The 21,837-nt window shown below is 36.6% G+C and overlaps 1 protein-coding gene across 1 annotated transcript; it reads right to left on the reverse strand.

Annotated features, from left to right (window-relative positions):
* Positions 1 to 1,817: 1,817 nt before the first annotated feature.
* On the reverse strand, positions 1,818 to 20,916 carry LOC125812446 (uncharacterized). The gene is made up of 2 exons (XM_049491937.1): positions 20,338 to 20,916; positions 1,818 to 2,107 (listed from the first exon to the last, which is right to left on the reverse strand). Exons 1-2 carry the CDS (start codon positions 20,821 to 20,823, stop codon positions 2,063 to 2,065), a joined length of 531 nt encoding a protein of 176 aa, XP_049347894.1. The 5' UTR covers positions 20,824 to 20,916; the 3' UTR covers positions 1,818 to 2,062.
* Positions 20,917 to 21,837: the final 921 nt, after the last annotated feature.

The following is a 21,837-nucleotide window of genomic DNA, read 5'->3' on the forward strand; positions in this document are numbered from 1 at the left end:
TATTTTACAGAATTAGAAATAAAAGTAACAACGATATTTTTGTAGCATTAAAAAAGAGAAAAAATAACAATTAAAGATTTAGACTCTCCCAAAAAAGTAACAAATAACAAAAAAAAAAAAAAATCTTAATTTACGTATTATTTTATTTTAATTTGAATTTTTTAAAACATCAGAGTATTATAACCAAAAAAATGATAATAGCTAAGATTGAATCCAAAAAAATAGGTGACAAATAGCAAAAAGATTCCTCTTTTCAATATTTTTCAACAATATTTATCTATGTACAATATTGATTAAAAATTTGAATATGTACATTTTAAATAATTAAATTTAAAATGTAATTAAATTTTCTGTATTAGATGTTTAAAATAGTTTTTGTCTATAAAATAATCTTAATATTAAACTTGTCATTTTTCGTAATTTGACTCTCAAAAACACTTTTTAAAGAAAATTAGTCAAACACAAATTGATTATCAAAAGCATTTTTCAAACGAATTTGCCAAACACAAATTGGTTTTTTTAAAAGCACTTTTCAAAAAAGTTACTTTTAAAAAGTGCTTCTAACAATAAGTTGTTTTTAGTAGCTAACAGACTGCTAACCAAGTATTTGTCCAATCAGTAGTAATTCTTCTTATTTTATGTGGTATTCGACCCAATCTTGTTTGGATTACTATATTAGCATATGATCGTGTTGCATCATCTTCAAATGTAATTTTGAGAGTATCAAATTTTAGCATCGTTACAAAAACAAATACGATCTTACTTAATGGTGTTTACTATGATAACGTCTATTTATATTCCATGCCATTCTATTTGTTTTTGCTATGAATCAGGTTATCATAGCAATTAGCACATCAAGCACTAGCCATTCAACTTGCATCTGTAGTAGCAACTGTTGCAGTTGTAGGTGTTGCACAAGCAACTAATCTGCCTGAGGAGATTAATGTGTTTGTGAACATGAATAAGGAGATTCACTAGGTAAATGTTATTGTGACACCTTGTGTGAATGTTACGTCCTTCAAGATGAATGTGTGCATTTACACCATACTCAAGACTGAGGAACAATGTCATAATTTTAATGATGATGACTCTCAACAACACTTGAAGAACTTCATGGAGGTGCACATTGCACAAGCAAGCTAAATTTCGATTAACTATTAACATATGATAAAAAACCATAAAATATTTCGTTTTGGAAAGGAGAAAACATGAAATAATATACTTGTCATTTGGTAGAGTGTATAAAAATAGTGTTCAATAGAGTGTATTAGCTATGCATATATTATTTCTTTGATATATTAAAAATAGTATGCATTGCATAAAAATATTTATTTACAAAAATATCCTCCACAATTATGGTGGAAAAGATGTAAAAGGGCCTTTGAGAGGCAATAGGGTCTTTAACAATGCTAATACATGTATTAAATCCTTTGCATTGCTAATACCTTGAAATCCATGTTATTAGTATTACACTCCTCAGTACACAATAGAGTATATAACTAATACACTCTACCAAACGACTTATGTTTCTTTCTCTCTTTTAACAAAATAATAACTCCATTTTCGATTCATTGAAAAAAAAAAAATTAAAAAATTGAAGTCCCTATAGTATTTATTTATTACCTCTTAAAAATAGCATTTTGTTTCCCAATTCTTCAGTTTTTGAGTATATCTTTACAACCAGGTGGAGAATCATGCTCAAACTGTACATTCCTGCCAAGTATTATACCATCTAGCATTGCAGCAGCAACATACGCAGTAACAATAAAAGAAGCTACTCAAATTTGAAATTCAACTCCAACACTGGACTACATCCAATCCATTTCTTTCTTTATTTTTTCTCTAATCTTTTTGCGGAAATTGGTGGAACAGGGCAGGAGGTGGGGGAGGAAGAGAACCATACATCAAAGATAAGCTCGTTATACATGATATATTAGTGGAATCTTAATTTTCTTGATTATACATCTAGTACATTCTCGGCTTCAAAAGACGTGAATAGATGAAGTAGATGATATCTCCATCTGCTCCAACTTTTGGCTTGATATGCATATTAGATCCCAGGCTACTCTGTAACAAACATTTCCATATTATTGACAGGAGCCGAAAGCTGTAAAAATGAGAGACCAGTCAGCTTGAAATATCAAATCCTGACAAGAAGATAAAGTTCAGACCACGGATGTAAAAGTGTTTTTCTACTTTTTCTAACATACAGTGAAAAGTATTGAAAGAGTAAAACATCAACCCAACAGAGGTCATCCCAGAGTATCACCTAACCATCAGATAGACAATACCAATAGTAAACTGAAACAAAACAATTACTGCATAATCAATCTATAATAGAAATTAACAGTCGAAAACTTTGCTCGTTACAAGTCATAACACCTAGAAGCTTTCCTATATCACAATATGATACTTTTGATTTGAAAGGAAAACCTTTTGAGAATATGGTTCAATAGGATGAGAAATTGCTACATATGACCTTCGGAACCAAAAATGGTGAGGGTTAGACATCTCATCAGGAAGCACTAATACAGTAAAGTTGATAAAGCTTTGAAAAGATAAATCCCATCAAGTACCATGTGTATAACGTGTTTTCATCCTCCCTTCAAGAAGTACAATCGAAGTGGTATTTGAACTAGATGTAGGTTAAAACCAACAAGAGATTATGCTACAATTGAACCGAGGTCTTATCACCATTCATATTTGAAAGTAGTACAATGTCAAAGAAAATTTACTTCCCTTCCTTGTCTACTTTCACTCAACACACTTCACCAGTAGGGTTTGGTATTAACATAGGAGAATGATCAACAGATTACAGGGAGTTTTTGCATAGGTTTGAGAAATTGCAGACAGGGGATGAAAAAGTGTGTCAAGGGAAGTAAAAGCTACAAAGTCTCCACAATTTTGTTTATTTTTATTGACCTAGTTTCAGGAGCTAAATTAGCTCATTTTGGACAACTTGAAGATTGTATGAGCTGATCTTAACAATAGATAAATTAAACATCAAAATCAGTTGAAAACTTGGTTTAAAAAACCACAAGAATGCCATTAGCCAAGCTCCTTTCCTTTTATCATAAGCTTGCAACGTGTTTTTTTGGGAACTTACACATCTTTTTGGGAGGAGAAATGGATTGGTCATGGACCGTTGAAACAAATATATCCAGACATCTACAACTTATGCCAACAACAAGATGCAACAGTGGCTGAAGTATGGTCGTAGATGCTTTTACGGGTCGTAGATGGGCTTGATGATCAAAGTACTAGAATTCGATTATTGTCTGACTTTTACAGACTACGTTTACGGATCATAAATGAGTCCCGTAGATCAAACTTCAGAAACTCAGTATTTAGGCCAAATTTCTATGAGAGGAATCTATGGCCTGTAGTTCAAGATGGCCCTCGTAGAAGCTGCCGACAGTTTTTCCTTCATGGTTGTTTTGATCTTTTTCTACTCTTTTAATTCCTATACTAAATCGTTGTAGCCTATTCTAAGAGAGGCTGCTAGAATAGGAATAGATGTACACAATCCTACTTAGAATAGGAATAGGAATAGGAATAGGAATATGAATAATATTTAGTATCCTTCTTGGTAAAGGATTGTATTATAGTGTATAATAGGGTCTCCATGTAATAATGTCAATTCACAATTCAATAATATTTTTCTCCTATACTTCTCACAGAGATTAAGGGAAACTTAGTCGACCTAAACCTTTCCATTAACATCCAATACCCAGAGATTAGAATCAATACGTCTCAACTCCTCTAAAGCAAGAACTGGGGTTATTTAGCTTCAAGCTTCGGTTCAAGGAATCAAGCTAGGGTCTTCCATTCGATTTAGTAGTCTTATCATGTTCAATTTTGTAGTCTTATCATGCATATTTCACATATTCAGTATGTGAGAAATATATGAGAAAAATATTATTGAATTGTGTTTTAATTATTACATAGAGAACCCTATTTATAGACACTATGATACAATTCCTTACCAACTAGGAGACTATAAACTATTCATATTATGTGTAGGATTGTGTATATCTATTCTATTCTAACACTCCCCCTCAAGCTGGTGCATACAAATTATATATACCTAGCTTGTGATCCTGCCCAATCAGCGTTTGTATATCCGGTGATATGCTCATGGCCTTGATCCTCGAAGAGTAGTCCTTTACTAGGAGCTGACTTTATATATCGCAGAATATGAACAACTGCTTCCCAATGACTATCACAAGGAGAAGTCATAAACTTACTACAACACTCACAGGAAAAGAGATGTCCGGTCTAGTCACCGTGAGATAATTCAACTTTCCAACCAGCCGTCTATACCTTTCAAGATTACTGAGTTGCTCCCCCCTGTCCTGGAAGGAGTTTAACATTCGGATCCATAGGTGTGTCAATGGGTTTACATCCCATCATTCCTGTCTCCTCAAGAATGTCTAAAGCATACTTGCGTTGAGAAATAACAATACCTAATATAGATTGAGCAACCTCAATACCTAAAAAATACTTCAGTATGCCGAGGTCTTTAGTTTGGAAATGCTGAAAGAGATACTGTTTCAAATTAGCGATACCAACTTGATCATTGTCGGTGATAACGATATCATCAACGTAAACAATCAAATAAATACACAGATTTGGTGTTGAATGCCGACAAAACACAGAGTGATCAGATCCACTATGAGTCATGCCAAACTCCTGAATTATTGTGTTGAACTTTCCAAACCAAGCTCGAGGAGACTGTTTCAGACCATAGAGTGACCGACGCAATCGACACAAGGCTACTAGACTCCCCCTAGCAACAAAACCAGGTGGTTGCTATTATAGACTTCTTCCTCAAGATCATCATGCAGAAAAGCATTCTTAATGTCCAACTGATGTAGAGGCCAATGACGAACGGCAGCCATAGATAGAAAAAGATGGACGGATGCTATTTTGGCCACAGAAGCGAAAGTGTCACTGTAATCTAGCCCAAATATCTTAGTATACCCTTTGGCAACAAGGCGAGCCTTAAATAGATCGACTTGACCATCTGGACCAATTTTAACCGCATAAACCCAACAACAACCAACAATAGACTTACCTGTAGGAAGGGAGACAAGCTCCCAAGTACCACTCGAATGTAAAGTAGACATCTCATCAATCATAGCCTGCCTCCATCCAGAGTGAGAAAGTGTTTCTCCTGTAGTCTTAGGGATGGAAATAGAGGACAAAGATGATACAAAGACATAATGGGGTGAAGATAAACGATGATAACTCAAGAAAGTATAATGTGGATTATTATTTCGAGTAGATCTTGTACCTCTTTGAAGTGTAATCGATTGGCTAGCAGGAGGCAAGGCCGCAGAGGGAGCAGGATCTGACACATGACATGAATCATTTGAGACTATTGTTGGACGTGGACGCCGATGATAAGTTAGGAGTGGTGGCACTACAACTGGAGATGGAGAAGTAACCGTAGGTCCCTCAAAAGTCGGTACAGGCAAGACTTGAGGTATGGGTAAGACCTCAGAGACATCAGCATGATCAGAAGATGTGTAGTAAGGTTGAGATTCAAAGAATGTTACATTGGCAGACATAAGATACCGGCGGAAATCATGTGAATAGCAACAATTTCCTTTTTGAACTCGAGAGTAACCAAGAAAGACACATTTAAGAGCATGAGGGGTTAATTTATCTTTTCCTGGGGATAAGTTATGAACAAAGCATGTGCTCCCAAATACACGAGGAGGGATAGAATAGAGATGTGACTGAGGATACAATATGGAATGTGGAATCTGATTCTGAATAGAAGATGAGGGCATTCTATTAATTAAATAACAAGATGAAAGAACTGCATCACCCTAAAAACGCAGCGAAACATGGGATTTAATAAGGAGAGTGCGAGCAGTCTCAATGAGATGCCTATTCTTTTTTTCTGCTACACCATTTTGCTGAGGAGTGTACAGACAAGATGTTTGGTGAATAATTCCTTAGTGAGACATAAACTCCTGAAACTGGAATGATAAGTATTCTAAGGCATTATCACTACGAAAAGTACGAATAGAAACACCAAACTGATTTTGCATCTCGAATAATCATCAATGAAACTAACAAAATAACGAAATCCTAAGGTGGAACTAACTCTACTAGGACCCCAAATATCAGAATGAACTAATGAAAAAATAAACTCTGAATGCCCCTCGGTACCACGTGAAAATGTGGCACGAGTGTGTTTCCCAAGTTGACATGACTCACAATCTAATTTAGATAAACTAGGCACCATCTGTTGCAGTTTGGATAGACTCGGATGTCCCAAACGTTTGTGAATGAGGTCCGGAGGATCTGTAACAGAGCATGTTGTGAAGGAATTTGAAGAGGTAAGATAGTAAAGGCCTTGTGATTCATGTCATGTGCCAATCATTTGTCCCTAGCTGCGGTCCTGCATGAGAAAAGAATCATCAAAAAAGGTTATGCTACAATGTAGGGCACCTATCAAACGACTAACAGATGCCAGATGCCAGATTAAAAGGAGAACTAGGGACATAGAGAACAGAGTGTAGAGTGAGAGAAGATAGGGGTGTGGCTTTTCCAACCCCTTTTGGTTTTGTTTGGATCCCATTGGCCAAAGTAATAGAAGGAAGAAATTATGAATAAACAATACCTGACATAAGTGATTTGTTACCAGAAATATGATCAGAAGCGCCTGAGTCCATGACCCATGATCCATGAGTATTAGACTGTGAAACACAAGCAAAAGAATTACCCGCAACAACAACATCATGTTGAACAACCGAAGCTACTTGTGGAGACATTTGCTTACTTGCTCGATATTGAAGGAACTCATCATATTTTGATTGAGCAATATGAGCATTATGAGATGGTCGATCAGGCGGAGCAACAAATGCTTCCTGTGGAGATGTTTGCTTACTTGCACAATTACAAAGGAACTCATTATATTCCTTTAGAGCAACAGGATCATAACTGGGTGGTGGATCATGCAAAGGATGACATATGTCACGAGTGTGTCCAGACTTATGACAATAACTACACTTGGATCGAGGTTTTCCAAGACGACCTCCTCCTCGTTGATTCTCCATAGATTGATATGCTTGTTTTTCTATGGTTTGAGATGCGAGAGCAGATGAGTCAATGGTAGGTGATGAAACTACTTTGTGGCTGGGAGGCGCGGCAACACAAAGTAGACGAGAGAATAATTCATCCATTGTAGGAATTGTAGGGCTAGCTAAAATTTGATCACGCACAGAATCATGGTCAAGAGGAAGGCTAGCAAGGGTAAGAACTAGAAACAATGTTTGTCTCTGTTCTTGTTATTTTTCCACAATCATAGTAACTGGCATCAACGTGTCGAATTCCTCTGTGACTGCCTGTCCCAAGTAGACATATTAGATTCTTGTTTCTTTAAGTTGGTAAACCGAGCTATCACATCATAGAATCGAGATATGTCATTAATGTATAAAGCACGAGCCTTTTCCCAAACTATATAACACATCTGGAATGGGCGAAACAAAGGCATCAATTTGGAATCAATAGAACGCCATAGGAGACTACATAATTGAGCATCTACTTTCTCCCATTATGCTTTGGCTTTTGCATCTTCCTCACTAGTCTTTGCCTTTACATCTACCACATAAGTCATGTTTGTTAAGTGATCTTGGACACCTTGACCCTTGCACTACAACTCAACTGAGAAAGCCAAGATAAATAGTTTGAACTTCCCAATAAAAGTTCTGAAGTGATTATAGGGCTAGAACTTCCGATCCCCATATTTTTAGAACCAAAAACATATCACCCAAAACACATTATGCTAAATTTGTTTTGGAAACAACAAAAAACTTGATTATAGAGATCTGATTGTCGGAAAATTCAAATCTCAAAGAAAAAGTCGCCGGAAACAGCTTGGAAATAGCCGAAACCCTAATTCCAGCGATCGGATCTGCTCAAAAACAGTTTGGGCGTCGAAATGGCTGGACGACCCCAATGGAGAATGCATACTTAGCCGCTTACCAGTTGAAAGGAGTGGCTCAAATTTGGTGGAAAGGATGACAGAGGGGTTAATGCAGGTCCAATGAACTGGGAGAAGCTTGTGGCTGCATTTGTGGCTGCATTTCTAGACAGGTTCTTTCCGCTTGAGCTAAGGGAGGCCAAGGTCTAGGAGTTTATTAATCTGAAGCAAGGGAACATGTCGGTGAAGGAGTATTCCTTGAAGTTTACCCAACTCTCCAAGTATGTTGCATCTATGGTGACCGACTCCAGGTCCCATATGAGCAAGTTTGTTTTAGGTGTTTCAGAGACTAGTAAAGGTGTATAGAACTGCTATGTTGATCAAGGAGTTGAACATCTCTAGGTTGATAACTCATGCTCAATAGATTGAGGAAGAGAAGGTCAAGGAGAGTACTAGGGGGAGTAAGAGGGCTACAACAGACAGTGTGGACTAGTCTCCACAGAAGTTAGGTGGTGGAAATCGCTCTCATTTTCATCATAAGTTTTGAGGTTCAGCCCCATCCTTTGCTAGTGCCCCAATACCCAAGTTCATACAGGAGAACATGGATAGGGCACCAAGCTCTAAGTCCCAGGGTAGAACCACTAGTGGTTGTACCTTTTTGGTTTATCAGAAGTAAGGTAAGAACCATCTCAGAGGGTGTATAGCTAGTAGTGGTAATTGTGTTGGATGTGGCAATTCAGACCACAAGTTAAGGGAATGCCCAATGGCATCAGGTAGGGGTAAGGATATTTACCAGCAGACTCAGCCTAACACTTCAGCAGCTCCAACAGGTCGCCCAACTCTATTATATTTTACTTTTGTTGTGTTGCGAAAGGAGGGCTAGAGGGGTACAATCTCCCTATCAACAATGTAATATTTACTTGTATTCTTGATTAAACCTTTATTAGGTAGGAATTTGTTGTTGATTCTTGTGATTTGAAATGGATAGATGTTTGAAGAAACATAATTCTTCTCAACCAAGTTCTAGTTTTAGAGACAATTCTCCACGTTTTATAGATGAGTTTGATTTAAAGTCACTTAAACCAGATCCTGGAGAAAGAATATCCATTCATAAATATAGCACTAAAATATGAGATAAAGTGAGAAGACACTACATTCAACAAAGGCCTTGTCAACTGATTATTTCTCGATATCCTCAAACTAGATTCCGAACAAAAATGAATCGATTTTGTTTGACATGGTTTAAGAGTTCATATTCTAGGTGGATTGGAGTATAAGTGTGAAGAAAGATGTTGTATTTTGCTTATGTTGCTATTTATATAAAAATGACTGTGTAAAGGGAAATGCGGGTGATTTTTTCAAGAAAACTAGTTTTAAGACTTGGAATCATAGTTTGAAATGAATTGATTTATATGTTGCTGAAGTAAATAACGTCCACAATAGGTGTTTCAACAAGATGCTAGATTTTTGAGAATCAATCTCAATCCATTCAAGTTGCTAACAACAATTTGAGAAAACAAGAAGTGAGCATCGAATTCGTTTAGAGGCTTCTACTAATATGGCAAGGAACCTCTTAGAATTTTGGTTGTCTTTTCGAGGTCATGGTGAAAGTAAATCTTCAAAAAATACAGGCCTTTTTTTAGGTCTTTGGAATGGCTTGGAAAAATGCTTTCGGATGTGAATAGTGTTATTTTAAAATCTGCTCCAAAAAATGCTATGATGACTTCTCCAAAAATTCAAAAAGGATATAATGAGTGTTTGTGCACAAGAAATCACGAAACCAGTAATTGATGACTTTGATGGAGAATTTTTTTGGAATATTAGTTGATGAATCCAAGGACATCACACCATGAACAAATGGCCCTTGCTTTGCGGTATGTTAATAAAAAAGTCGAAGTGAATGAGCGAGTTGTTACTATTGTTCATGTTAGTGATACACCAGCACAATCATTGAAGGAAACAATATGATCTTTGTTTTTTAAACTCTTTGAGTACATCAAAATACGTGGACAAGGCAATGATAGGGCTACTAACATGCAGGGAGAGATGAATGGTCTTTAAAGCTTTGATTTTGCAGGAAATTTCATCAACATATTGCATTAACTGTTTTGCTCACTAACTACAATTGACACTTGTAGTTGTTGCCAAAAAACATTTGCTTGTGGACAACTTCTTTGTTATTATTGCTAATGTGTTGAATGTTGTTGGAGCATCATTTAAGTGTAGAGATCAACTTCAGGACCATCAAGCAGAAATGTTGGAACAACTACAAGAAAGCGGTGAGGTTCAAAGTGGAAAAGGCTTGATTCAAGAATGAGGGCTTCAAAGGCCAAGTGACACTCGTTAGGGATCTCATTTTAGAACACTAGATAACTTTGTTGTTTTATATTCATCTATAGCTCATGTGCTTGATACAATTAAATGAGGAGGTTACAACCCAGTGATAGATTGCAAGCAGGAGCTTTCTTAAGTATGATCAATGAATTTGAATTTGTTTTCTTGCTTCACTTGATAATACTGGTGATATCAAATGAGTTGAGTGCAGCATTGTAGAGAACAGAGCAAGATATTGTTAATGTCTTGGTATTTCTTGAAATTACTAAAAAAAGACTACAATTGTTGAGAGATGATAATTAAGAATCTTTGATGAATGAAGTTTTTTCATTTTGTGATAAACATGAAATTTTGGTAACTAAGAAGGATAAATTTTATATTCCTGGAAAGTCAAAGCGTAGGTCTTGTAGTGTTACGTATTCACATCACTTACGTGTTGAGATCTTTTATGTTATTATTGACTTGCAACTGCAAGAGCTTAATATTGTTTTGATGTTGTGAGTGGTAACTTGCTTCTTGGTACGAACAAGGTTGAATTCGGCTAATGTTTTTGCTAATTTTAATAAGGAAAGATAATGACATTGACCATTTATTATCCAGATGAGTTTGGTGAACCAAAGCTTCAAGATCTCACTCATCAACTTGATACTTTCATAATACACATGCAGCGTGGTGATCCTACATTTTCTGATTTGAAAGAAATTGGTGATTTGGCAGAAGCACTGGGTAATGCAAATCTCATAGACTTATTCTCTTGTGTACTTACTTGTGAGGTTAATGTTGATTTTACTTGTCGCTACTACAATTGTAGAGTGAGCCTTCTCATCCATGAAGCATATTAAGAATGAAATGTTGTATTAGTAATGAATTTTTAAATGATTGTTTAGTTTGTTACATCGAGGACATATTTGTGAATATAAGTAACGATGTTATCATTGGTCGTTTTCAGAATATGAAAACGTGTTGATGTCAAATATGAATGGATAATTTATTTTTGTTATATCGACACTAAATTAATGCAACCCAATCGATTTGAAGTTTTTACTTAAGCCATAAGTTTTCACATTTTTTAAGTTTAAGAGAATTGTATGCCAAATTTTGTAGTGAATAAGATGTTAAATATTTGTTTGCAATACATCACATTGGATGTTGATGTAAAGCTTTGTTTATTAATATGAAGAGTTGAGTTGTTTAATTCAAAGTTCTAAAATATTCTTGATAAAAAGTAGATTGTTCTTCTTTCTTTTTTTGTTTATTTTTTTCTTCTTTTATTGTAATCTTCAATATTGTTTCAAGTGAAATTAAAATCATAAAATACACTATTAACATTTATTGGGGCCTCAAAATATTGGAGGTCTAATGCAGACGCTTTGCTAGCCTTACCCTTGAGCCACTCCTAGTGGTGTCCCCCATCTTCAAATCCTAAGTTCACCTCTGCTTGTTATGCCTCAGTTAATTGTAGAACCATAGTTGTTAAATTTCAGTTTCCCAATGAACCAGCCATAGAGTAAAAAGGTAGTATTTCAGCGCCTATAGATCGGTTTGTCTCTTACCTTAAGGCCAGGAAAATGATTTCTAAGGGTTGTATCTACTATCTAGTCTGGGTTAAGGATTCCAGTTCCAAAAGCCCAACCCTTCGATTAAAACCAATGGTAAGTGAATTTCCTGAAGTGTTCCCAGAGGATCTTCCCAGAGTCCCTCCCAAACGGGAAATCGACTTTGGAATAGACCTTCCTCCAAATACAAAACTAATCTCTATTCCAACTTATAAAATGGCTCCAGCTGAGCTTAAGGAGTTAAAGGACCTCCTAGATAAAGGTTTGATCAGACCCAGCATCTCCCCATGGGGTGCTCCAATTCTCTTCGTGCGTAAGAAAGATGATTCTCTCCAAATGTCTATTGATTACCGTTAGTTGAACAAGGTCATAATAAAAAATAAGTATCCCATTCCTAGGATTGATGACTTTTTCGACCAGCTTTAGGGTGCCAACTTCTTCTCAAAGATAGACATCAGATCAGACTATTATCATCTTAGAGTCGGAGATTGTGACATTTTGAAGACAGCCACTATGAATTTATTGTTATGTCTTTTGGACTAACAAAAGGCTCCAGCAACTTTTACAAACTTGATGGATAGAGTGTTCAAACAGTATTTGAATCTGTTCATCAGTCTTCATAGATGACATCCTTATTTGTTCTTGGAGCAAGGATGAGCATACAGGTCATTTGAGGATTGTCTTGCGACTTCTTAAGGACCACCATTTGTTTGCTAAGTTCGATAAATGTGAATTTTGGTTGAAATCAGTAGCATTCCTTGGTCATGTAGTCTCTGGAGAGGGCATTCAGGTTGACCCTCAAAAGACTAATGCAGTTAAGAACTAGCCTAGACCTCTCTCTCCTTCAAATATTAGGAGCTTCTTCGGTTTAGCTAGTTACTATAAATGGTTCATTGAATGATTATCCTCTATTGCTTCTCCTTTGTCTAGATTGACATTTTCAATAGTCCAAAGTTTGTTAGAAGAGTTTTCAAGAGTTGAAGACTCGACTTACTTCAGCCCAGTTTTGACTTTACCAGGAGGTTTAGATGGGTTTGTGGTTTATTATGATGCTTCCAGGATTGGCTTAGGTTGTGTGTTAATGCAACATGGTAAGGTCATAGCTTATGCTTCAGGCAACTTAAAGTTCATAAGAAGAATTACCTCACTCATGATCTTGAGTTAGCAGCGGTCGTGTTTGCCTTGAAGATTTGGAGGCACTATCTTTCTGGTGTTCACCTGGTTGTGTTTAGAGAACCATAAAAGTCTTTAATATGTGTTCAATCAAAAGGACTTGAATCTTCGCAAGAGGAGATGGCTTGACTTGTTGAAAGACAATGACATGAGCATTTTATACCATTCGAGTAAAGCCAATGTAGTGGCAGATGCTCTCAGCTGGTTGTCTATGAATAGTGTCGCTCATGTTGAGGAGGAGAAGAAGGAGTTGGTTCATGATGTTCACATGCTTGCTCGTTGGGAGTTTACCTTGTGGATTCGGCTAATGGTGGAGTTATTATTCAGAATGGGTCAGAATCGTCTCTTGTGATAAATGTTAAGACAAAAGTGGATGATGATCCAACCTTAATTGAATTGAAGAAAGCAATTCTTAAAAAGATTGTGGAAGGTTTTCTCTAAAGGGGGAGATCGTGTGTGCATCATTACCAGGATCGTTTGTGTGTTCAAGATGTTGACAGATTGAGGCAACAAATTTTAACAAAAGCTCCCAGTTTTGATACTCTAAGATGTACCGTGACCTATGGAAAGTCTATTGGTGGAATGGTATGAATAATATAGCGGAATTTGTGGCCAAGTGTCCAAATTGCCAATAAGTTAAGGTTGAATATCAGAAACCAGGAGGTATGACTCAGGATACCAGTTTTCCTACTTGGAAGTGGGAGAATTTGAATATGGATTTTATCACAAGTTCGCCTCGCATATGTGACAACATGATTCTATCTACGTGGTAGTAGACCGAATGACTAAGTCAGAACATTTCTTACCCGTTAAGACTTCTTATTCAGCCGAGGACTATTCTAGACTTTACATCCGAAAGTTAGTGAAATTGCATGGGGTTCCGTTATCCATCATCTCAGATAGGGGTACTCAGTTCACCTCTTAGTTTTGGAAGTAATTTCAAAAAGGTCTTGGTACTCAAGTTAAGCTTAGTAAAGGATTTCACCCGCAGACAGATGGTCAAGCAGAGCAGACTATTCAGACTTTGGAGGATATGTTGAGAGCTTGCGTGATCAACTTTAAGGGTAATTGGAATGATCACTTGCTTCTTATTGAGTTTGCTTATAATAACAATTCCCACTCCAGTATTCAGATGGTTCTATTTGAGGCGCTTTATAGTAGGTGTAGATCTCCTATAGGGTGGTTTGAGGTTGGTGAAATGGCCCTGATAGGGCCTGAATTAGTTCATGAGGCTGGGGAGAAAGTTCAACTTATTAGAGATAGGTTGAGAATGGCTCAGAGTAGACAAAAATCATATGTAAATGTGAGGAGAAGAGGGCTTGAATTTTCTAATGATTGGGTATATCTGAAAATTTCACCCATGAAAGGGGTGATGATGTTTAGTAAGAAAGGAAAGTTGAGTGCCCGTTATGTTGGTCCTAGATTCTGAGGTATTTCAGTAATGTGGCCTAATGAGCTGGATTAACCTGCAGAATTGGCATCAGTACATCCACTGTTCCTTGTGTCCTTACTGATGAAATGCATTGGTGATCCCACTTCAATTGTGCCTTTATAGAGTGTTGGTGTGAAGGATAAGTCTCTCTTACGAAGAGAGCCCAGTAGAGATTCTTGATCGTCAGGTTCGTTAGTTGAGAAATAAGGAAGTCGCTTCAGTAAAAGTCCTTTGAAGGAATCAATTGGTTGAAGAAGCGACTTAGGAAGCGGAAGATGGCCAAGTATCTCCACCTCTTTCCTTCCGGTTCTATTCCAGCGTGAGGTAATAGTTCCTCCATAGTACTCTATTCAGATTCATGTCTTCCAATTAATTCACATGTCTAAGTATGCATGCATGTTCATGAAATCAGTCCACCTTTCGTGTTTTAGTTTGGAGTCCGTCATTCCATTAGTTTTCAATGTTTAGTTTTAAGTTTTGGGTTTGCAGAACTTTCCCTACTCTTTTCAACTTATTAAGACTCCATTCAAAGACGAATGTTCCTAAGTATGAGATATTGTAACACTCTAGAAGTTCTAAAGTCCAAATCAGATGTTGTAAGCCAGGAAATTTAAGACTGCAGAAATTTTGGGATTTACGAACGCCATCTACGGGCCAAAAATGGAACCACAAACCGTATATGGGATCCGTAGATCAACTTCGGATATTGGAAATTTAACCTAAGTTTTACGAGCAAGGACCACAGGTTGTAGATGCTTTTACAGGTGGGCTCGTGGATCAAAGTCCTAAAACTTGATTTTTGACTGACTTTTACAGCCCACATCTACAGCTCATAAATGGAATTACGAACCATAAATGGGTCTCATAGATCAAACTTCAGAAACCCAGTATTTAGGCCTGATTTCTACTAGAGGAATCTACGACCTGTAGTCCAATCCACGGACCTTAGATGGCCCTCGCAGAAGTTGCCGATAGTTTTTACTTCAGGGTTGTTTTAAACTTTCCCCACTATTCTTAGAGGGATTAAGCAGAACTTAGTCGACCTAAACCCCCCCTCCTCCCATTCACGCCCAACACCCAAAGATTAGAATCATACGTCTCAACTCCTCTCAAGCAAGAACTAGGGTTCTTGATCTACAAGCTTCAGTTCAAGGAATCAAACTAGGGTCTCCATTCCAAGTGTGGAATTTCATCAATGGATATGTTTTCACCAATAGAGTCCCAAAGAAAACCGAGTTCTTCAGATAATGAATTCTATAGAAGTTAGAGTTCTTATGAAAGCATAATTTTCACTTTATTTTCAGTTCTTCTTCTTGGATAGTTTGATTATGCATATATAGATGTTCAGGATCATCAACAAACACTTCGTTGAGATCACGCATTTCGTCAGCTTTTGGTGAAGCCTCCTTGCTTTCGGAGGACTCTAATTTTATTGCTTTAGTAGTATTTTAAAGTAGTCATGGGTCTTGTCCCGACACCTATCTTTAAACAGTAGAGGCTTCATAGACAAATAGAGTTAGAGAGCCATTTCAGTTTTCTTCTTAAATGTTTTGACAAATTTTATCATTATTTTCATACAGCTTTTGAGATTTAGTTTATTGTTTTAAAAGCTCATCACTTAAAGCTTCATGATTTATGTGTTTAGTCTTCCGCTTAGTAGTCAGCCAGACCAAGGGTTCGCTTGGGGACTAGAAATGATTTTCGAGTGCCAGCCACGTCCAGGGTGTAGACTCGAGGAGTGACAGTTACTTAGCACCGAGCGAATTTAGGGATGAAGGCTCATCCGTTAGTTAGGATTAAAACCTTTTTTGTAGCAATCTCTAAGTCCCAAAACTACGTACCACCGAAGGATTATAAGGGTCACCTGTCAGACCATGACTTGACTCCTTAGTCCTTTATGGACATCAACTTAGTGGTACCACATTAGCACAAATCACCTTTTATACCCTGGCAAGGTATATTGGGCCCTCTTTGATGGGATTATAACATTAAACTCGTTAGTTATTAGTATCTCCCACAGTCCAGTCTCAAATGTTGCATGACCTTGTAAGTCAGTTATCCCCGTTTTTAGCATTTATCAGTTACATGTTTTACTACTCGGTCATTTCACCTACTCAATACATTCAAAGTACTGACTGCATACTCTTTGCGCTATGTTGTTTTATAATATAGGTTCAGACGTTTAGCATTCAGCATGCGGTTAGTACAACTTCCGATCAGCTCAGCAACACATTTGGTGAGTCCTCATCTTTCGAGGACAACCTTTATATTTCTTTCAATTATTAAATCTTTTAGTTTTTCAGACAATTAGAGTTAGTTGGGGCTTGTCCTAGAAACTCATCTTACTAAAGGCTTTCAAATAGACAGTCAGATAGACAAGTATTTAAATTTTATATTCCAGACCACTCAGCTATTTCAGTTTAGCTTTCACATTCAGTAAAGTTATTATTTACATAAATCATAGTGTCGTGCTAGGCCATGGGTTAGTTTGGGTCACTTGTGGCTCTAAGCACCGTGTTACGACTAGGAGGTAGTCTCGAGTCGTGACAGATGAAAATTTGACCAACCAGAAGGAGAGACGGAGGATTTCCCAACATGTATATAGTGCACTGTTTGGAAAGAGAGAAACCAAAGGGGTTTTGAAAACAAGCACCACAACATCTAGAAGTTGAAGATGAAATGTGTAGTCGCTCATTATTTTGGTGTAAACAGGAATGTTTAATAGAAGCAAAAGATATTTTTGATGTTTAAGACATCAGTAAGAAGAAACGTTGATAGGAAGGGTTCCTTTTATTTGTAATTGTTTATTATTTTTGGGGGACTATACAGTTGTTATAGTATACGTCTATCAAAAAAGAAAAATGACCAGCTCTACAACTGTTATTCAACTTTAGTCCTCTGCATTTAACTTATCAAGAAAAACAATTAAATCCCATGCATTTTCCCGTAATCTCTTCAGATAGGTCATTGTAAAATAAAATGCTTAAGAGTTAAGACAGTAACTTCATTAGAATAACAACCAGCTTCTTTTACGGGTGAATAAAGGCACCAACAACTGACATTCAAGGACTGTGTGATGACCTGTTGTAGAGATTTTCATATCTAATATCAATAGAAGTGATCACCTGTTAACTGCCCACAATTACCCAAAATTTCAAGCAACAGTATCCCAAAACATCATTTTAGATGAAATTAGCTTGAATGAAGTTTGCCAATCTTGATAATATGTTGTTGAGTAATGGCTTCATCCAACCAGATAGAGAGTAATTCTCTGAGAAGGCTACCATCATTTTTATCTTTAGTTAACATTAGCTAAGGGAAACAGCCTGTGTCACTACTTGTCCTTTCTTCTCAATAAATTTCTCAGAAAATTGGCATTCTGTTGAGGCAAGTTGTGAATTACGAAAGTAAAACAGAAACGATGAGTAAAACCTAGAAAAGGAGGAAGCATCCAGATAACAAATTCTCATATTCCTTATTTATATTTTGTTGCAAAGAAGTTTGAGCAGTAGATTTGGAGCCATGAGTCAAAGCCAGCCAGAGAGACAAGACAAGAAACAATGAGTAAACCAAGAGTCCATGAGTACAGTGTTATTAAAAGCGAAAAGTGCAAAAAAGCTCTAAGGTCCGTGGGGGCTTTAAGTGCAAAGCGCAAATAAAGCGTGGGATTTAATGAAAAAAGGCGCAAAGGGAGAAAAAAAAATGTGTATGTTTAGTCCAAGACTAATAATTATAAACATGAATGAATATATGACCAAAGAAATTGAAAAAAATTTATGATAAAGTGAAATATCAATTGTTAAGTGTCACTTCTTCATAAGAGGCTCATTGGCAAGGAAAAGTTTGTCTTAGAACTTTGATGACGACACTGAAGCGCACATAAAGCGAGGCGAAGCGCTCAACACGTTTTGAGCCTCACTTTAGGGCTTAAGCGCGCTTAAAGCGCGCCTTTGATAACACTGCATGAGTAAAAATTAGAATCCGGAGAAAACAATTTCTCATGATCTTGCTATGGAAACAATATTAGAACCAACTCTACAAACATAAGCACAAGATATAGTTGCATAGGGGACATCCTTTATCCAATAGAATATAGACTTGCAACAACTGGAAATACAAGAGCATTCATGGGGAACAAATTAATGCAGCTGAACAAGGAAATTAACTAGACGCGAACACTAATTACCACCAAACCTTGAAAATTAATCAGTGACATGGTTTGACAATGAAACTAACATATGTAAATGTTATTATTATAATCAGGGTTTCCTCAACTAAAGAGTTATTTCTCAACAACTTTGCAAAAATGAAAGTGAAACAATTTTCAGTTTGATATGTTTAATTTGCCCATACATAGAAACAACAACTACATGCTCAGTGTAGTCTCACAAGTGAGGTTTGTCGAAAGTAAGATGTACACAAACCTTAACCCTACCTTTGTGGGGTAGACAGATTGTAAAGAGAAGTTATTGAAGCCGGGAAAATGTGATAGCAAAATAGCAAGATACAAAATAAATACAAATAGTATCACACATTGATAAAGAAACTAAGCAGTTACTAACTACTACTACTAACAGACGGGGAAGGGATGATGCTAGCCCCTGTCTCTCCCTCATAAAGTGCGGCAACACTTGGTTAGCTACTAACTGTCTACTCTCATTATCGACCTCCACACCTTCCTATTTAGGTTCATGTCCTAAGTAAGCTTGAGTTGAGTCAGGTCCTATCTAATCACCCATCCCAATTCTTTTTCTGCCTACCTTTACCTCTCCTAACTCCTACTATAGCCAACCTCTCAGACCTCCTTACTAGCTCATCCGCACACCTCCTCTTCACAAGTTTGAATCATCTCAGTTTCGCTTCTCACAACTTGTTTGCCATGGGGGCCACTCACACCTTATCCCTTATTACTTTTTTCTAATAATATCTCTTCTAGTATGCCCACACATCTATCTGAGTATCCTCATCTCCGCTACATTCATCTTTTGAACGTGGACATTCTTGATTGGCCAACACTTTGTCCCATACAACAATATCGTCTAACCACCACTCTATAGAATTTACCCTTAATTTTTGGCTGTACATACAGTACCCTCGATGCAAGCCTCCATTTTCACCCACGTCACTCCTATACAATGTGCAATATCATCATCAATCACCCTATCTCCTTGGTTTATGGACCCGAGACACTTGAAGCTCCATTTCTTGGGTATGATTTATGTATTGATCTTCACTCCCACCTATGTCTCATTTGTTACGTCATTAAACTTGCACTCCAAGTACTTTGTTCTAGTCATGCTTTACCTAAAACTTTTAGACTTTAGGATTTGATTTGACCATATATGTGAGCTAGATTTCCAAAATGATTTTGCAAGCGGTAGAAGTTATTCAACTTGACCAAGATAATAGTGGAGAAGAAGTTGTGAGGAAGGATTGAATGAATGTTTTTTTCCAATGTTCTAAAGGAACCATTTAATCCACAAAAAGAGGGATCGAATCCCACCTATCCCCTCTCCTTTTCCCTTCTTCTTTAGGGTCCCTCTATAGAGGACTCTGTTAAAGATTGTTGTTATTTTCCTTCCAACCTCCTTGCCTCCAAACCCCTCAAGTCCAATTTTTCCTTGCCCTTTACAGATCATAATTTCTGCTTCTTTGTGCATTTTAGGTGCCAATGTTTAGTCTACAATATAGAACCATATACACAATCTTGCCAGACTATTACAAGTGTTGGTATGTGACGCAACAATTTTTCAATTCCCTTACAAAATTATTTATTACATGAAGGGCTCACTCACATTTTACACAACAAATCAATATCGACCCTCAGTGAAGAGAGAACCATACAACTTGATAACAAAAATCTTAAGACAATTTAGAAAAACAGAATGTAACTTGAAAATCACCTGTCTCAGAGATGGTCCTCCACACAAGGCCAAACCATTGTCCCGGCAAGAATGAAGAGTTTCAAACTGTTTGATATCAAGCTTCTTGTTAATGAACCCAACTTGAAAGTAAATACTCCCAGACGATGGCAAATCCACTCGGATCTCATTCACATTTAACCACAACAAGAATCTCTTAACTTCAATTCCTTCTAAATCAGTAATCGACCCAAGACTCAGCTTCCCAGTAACCTTATCAGCGTAATAAACCAAATATTCAAACTCCACATAACAAGGCTTCTCCAGTAAAACTTCAAATGTTCCATCATCGGAAAGAGAGTAAGATTTTACAGAGCTTGGTAAAAGCCCTGAAGGTAGGTTGAATTTAGTGAGGATTTCGTATACTGTTGTATTGGGGTTAGTGGGTAGATTGAGAGATAGGGAAGACGGAGATGAGAGGAGGAGAAGAAGAATAGTCAATTGGATTCTTGGATTGAAAACCCCCATTGTTCTTGATGCCTCCAGAGAAAGAGGAGGAGTTGGAGGGGATATATACTGAAAGTGATTGGTTGTACGTAACTGTTAAATAGTTGTACTATGATTACACCGTTAGTTGCTTCCTAGAAATTGAACGTTATCAAAATGTGGGTTACTTCCAAAATTTCATATCGAACTTGTCAACTAATATGAGATAACTATTTTTACCTGAAAAATCAAATTAATTCATTCAAAAATTTATTAACTTTAGCCGTAAAGTAGCTCATGTGGCGAAAGACTTTGATATTTATTTGATGTAAGTTCTGAAAATATATCTCAGAGCATTTTATTCATATTTGAACTCCATTGAAATAGAAATGTAAAATACCGTCGTGATGAAGGAGATTTTCCTAAACTAAATTTTTTCGATAATTAGTTGAGAACCTAAATTATTTTTATTATTACTCCATGAGTTGTCTGATTTGTTGAATTGCAAAAGATATACTATTTTTTTTATCAAAAAAAAATGGTATATCTTTTGCAATTCAACAAATCAGACGACTCATGGAGATTCGTCGTCATCTACATTTGGTAGTGGTTCGTCGCATCATTTGATATCTATCAAACTACATACTTATGCATTATTCTTTCTTAATAATTCTTCTATTCGATTTAATATGTTTAGTGATTCTGATTGAATTAGTTGTTTCGATACTTGCTACTCCGTCACGACTTGATGCATATATTTGGGAGATTTCTTGATTTTTAGAAGATCAAACAAGCAATATAGTAGTTCAAAATTTTCAACCAAATCTGAATATCAAACAATGTCTATAACTTTGAGATTTTTTGAACTTTGTGGTATACTGATAGAAATTAGATTTTCTTAATCTAGCCCTACTCCTCTTTATGCTAACAATATATTTGTCATTCGGATTGATACAATCTAGTTTATAATGAAAGAATCAAACATATTGAGGTGAACTATCATTCTATTAGAAAATTTGTAGATGAAAGAATTGTTACCCTTCAACATGTATTCAG

Source organism: Solanum verrucosum, unplaced genomic scaffold, assembly GCF_900185275.1.
Source record: "Solanum verrucosum unplaced genomic scaffold, falcon-dt-bn FXZP01000159.1, whole genome shotgun sequence".
In the NCBI taxonomy this organism is placed as follows: domain Eukaryota; kingdom Viridiplantae; phylum Streptophyta; class Magnoliopsida; order Solanales; family Solanaceae; genus Solanum; species Solanum verrucosum.

What these genes read in the sequence shown, in the direction of transcription:
- LOC125812446 (XM_049491937.1), bottom strand. Translation starts at nt 20,823, where the DNA reads ATGGGGGTTTTCAATCCAAGAATCCAATTGACTATTCTTCTTCTCCTC. An exon ending in GAGGACCATCTCTGAGACAG is followed by an intron (nt 2,108 to 20,337) that starts GTGATTTTCAAG and finishes TCATTTTTACAG; the next exon opens with CTTTCGGCTCCTGTCAATAA.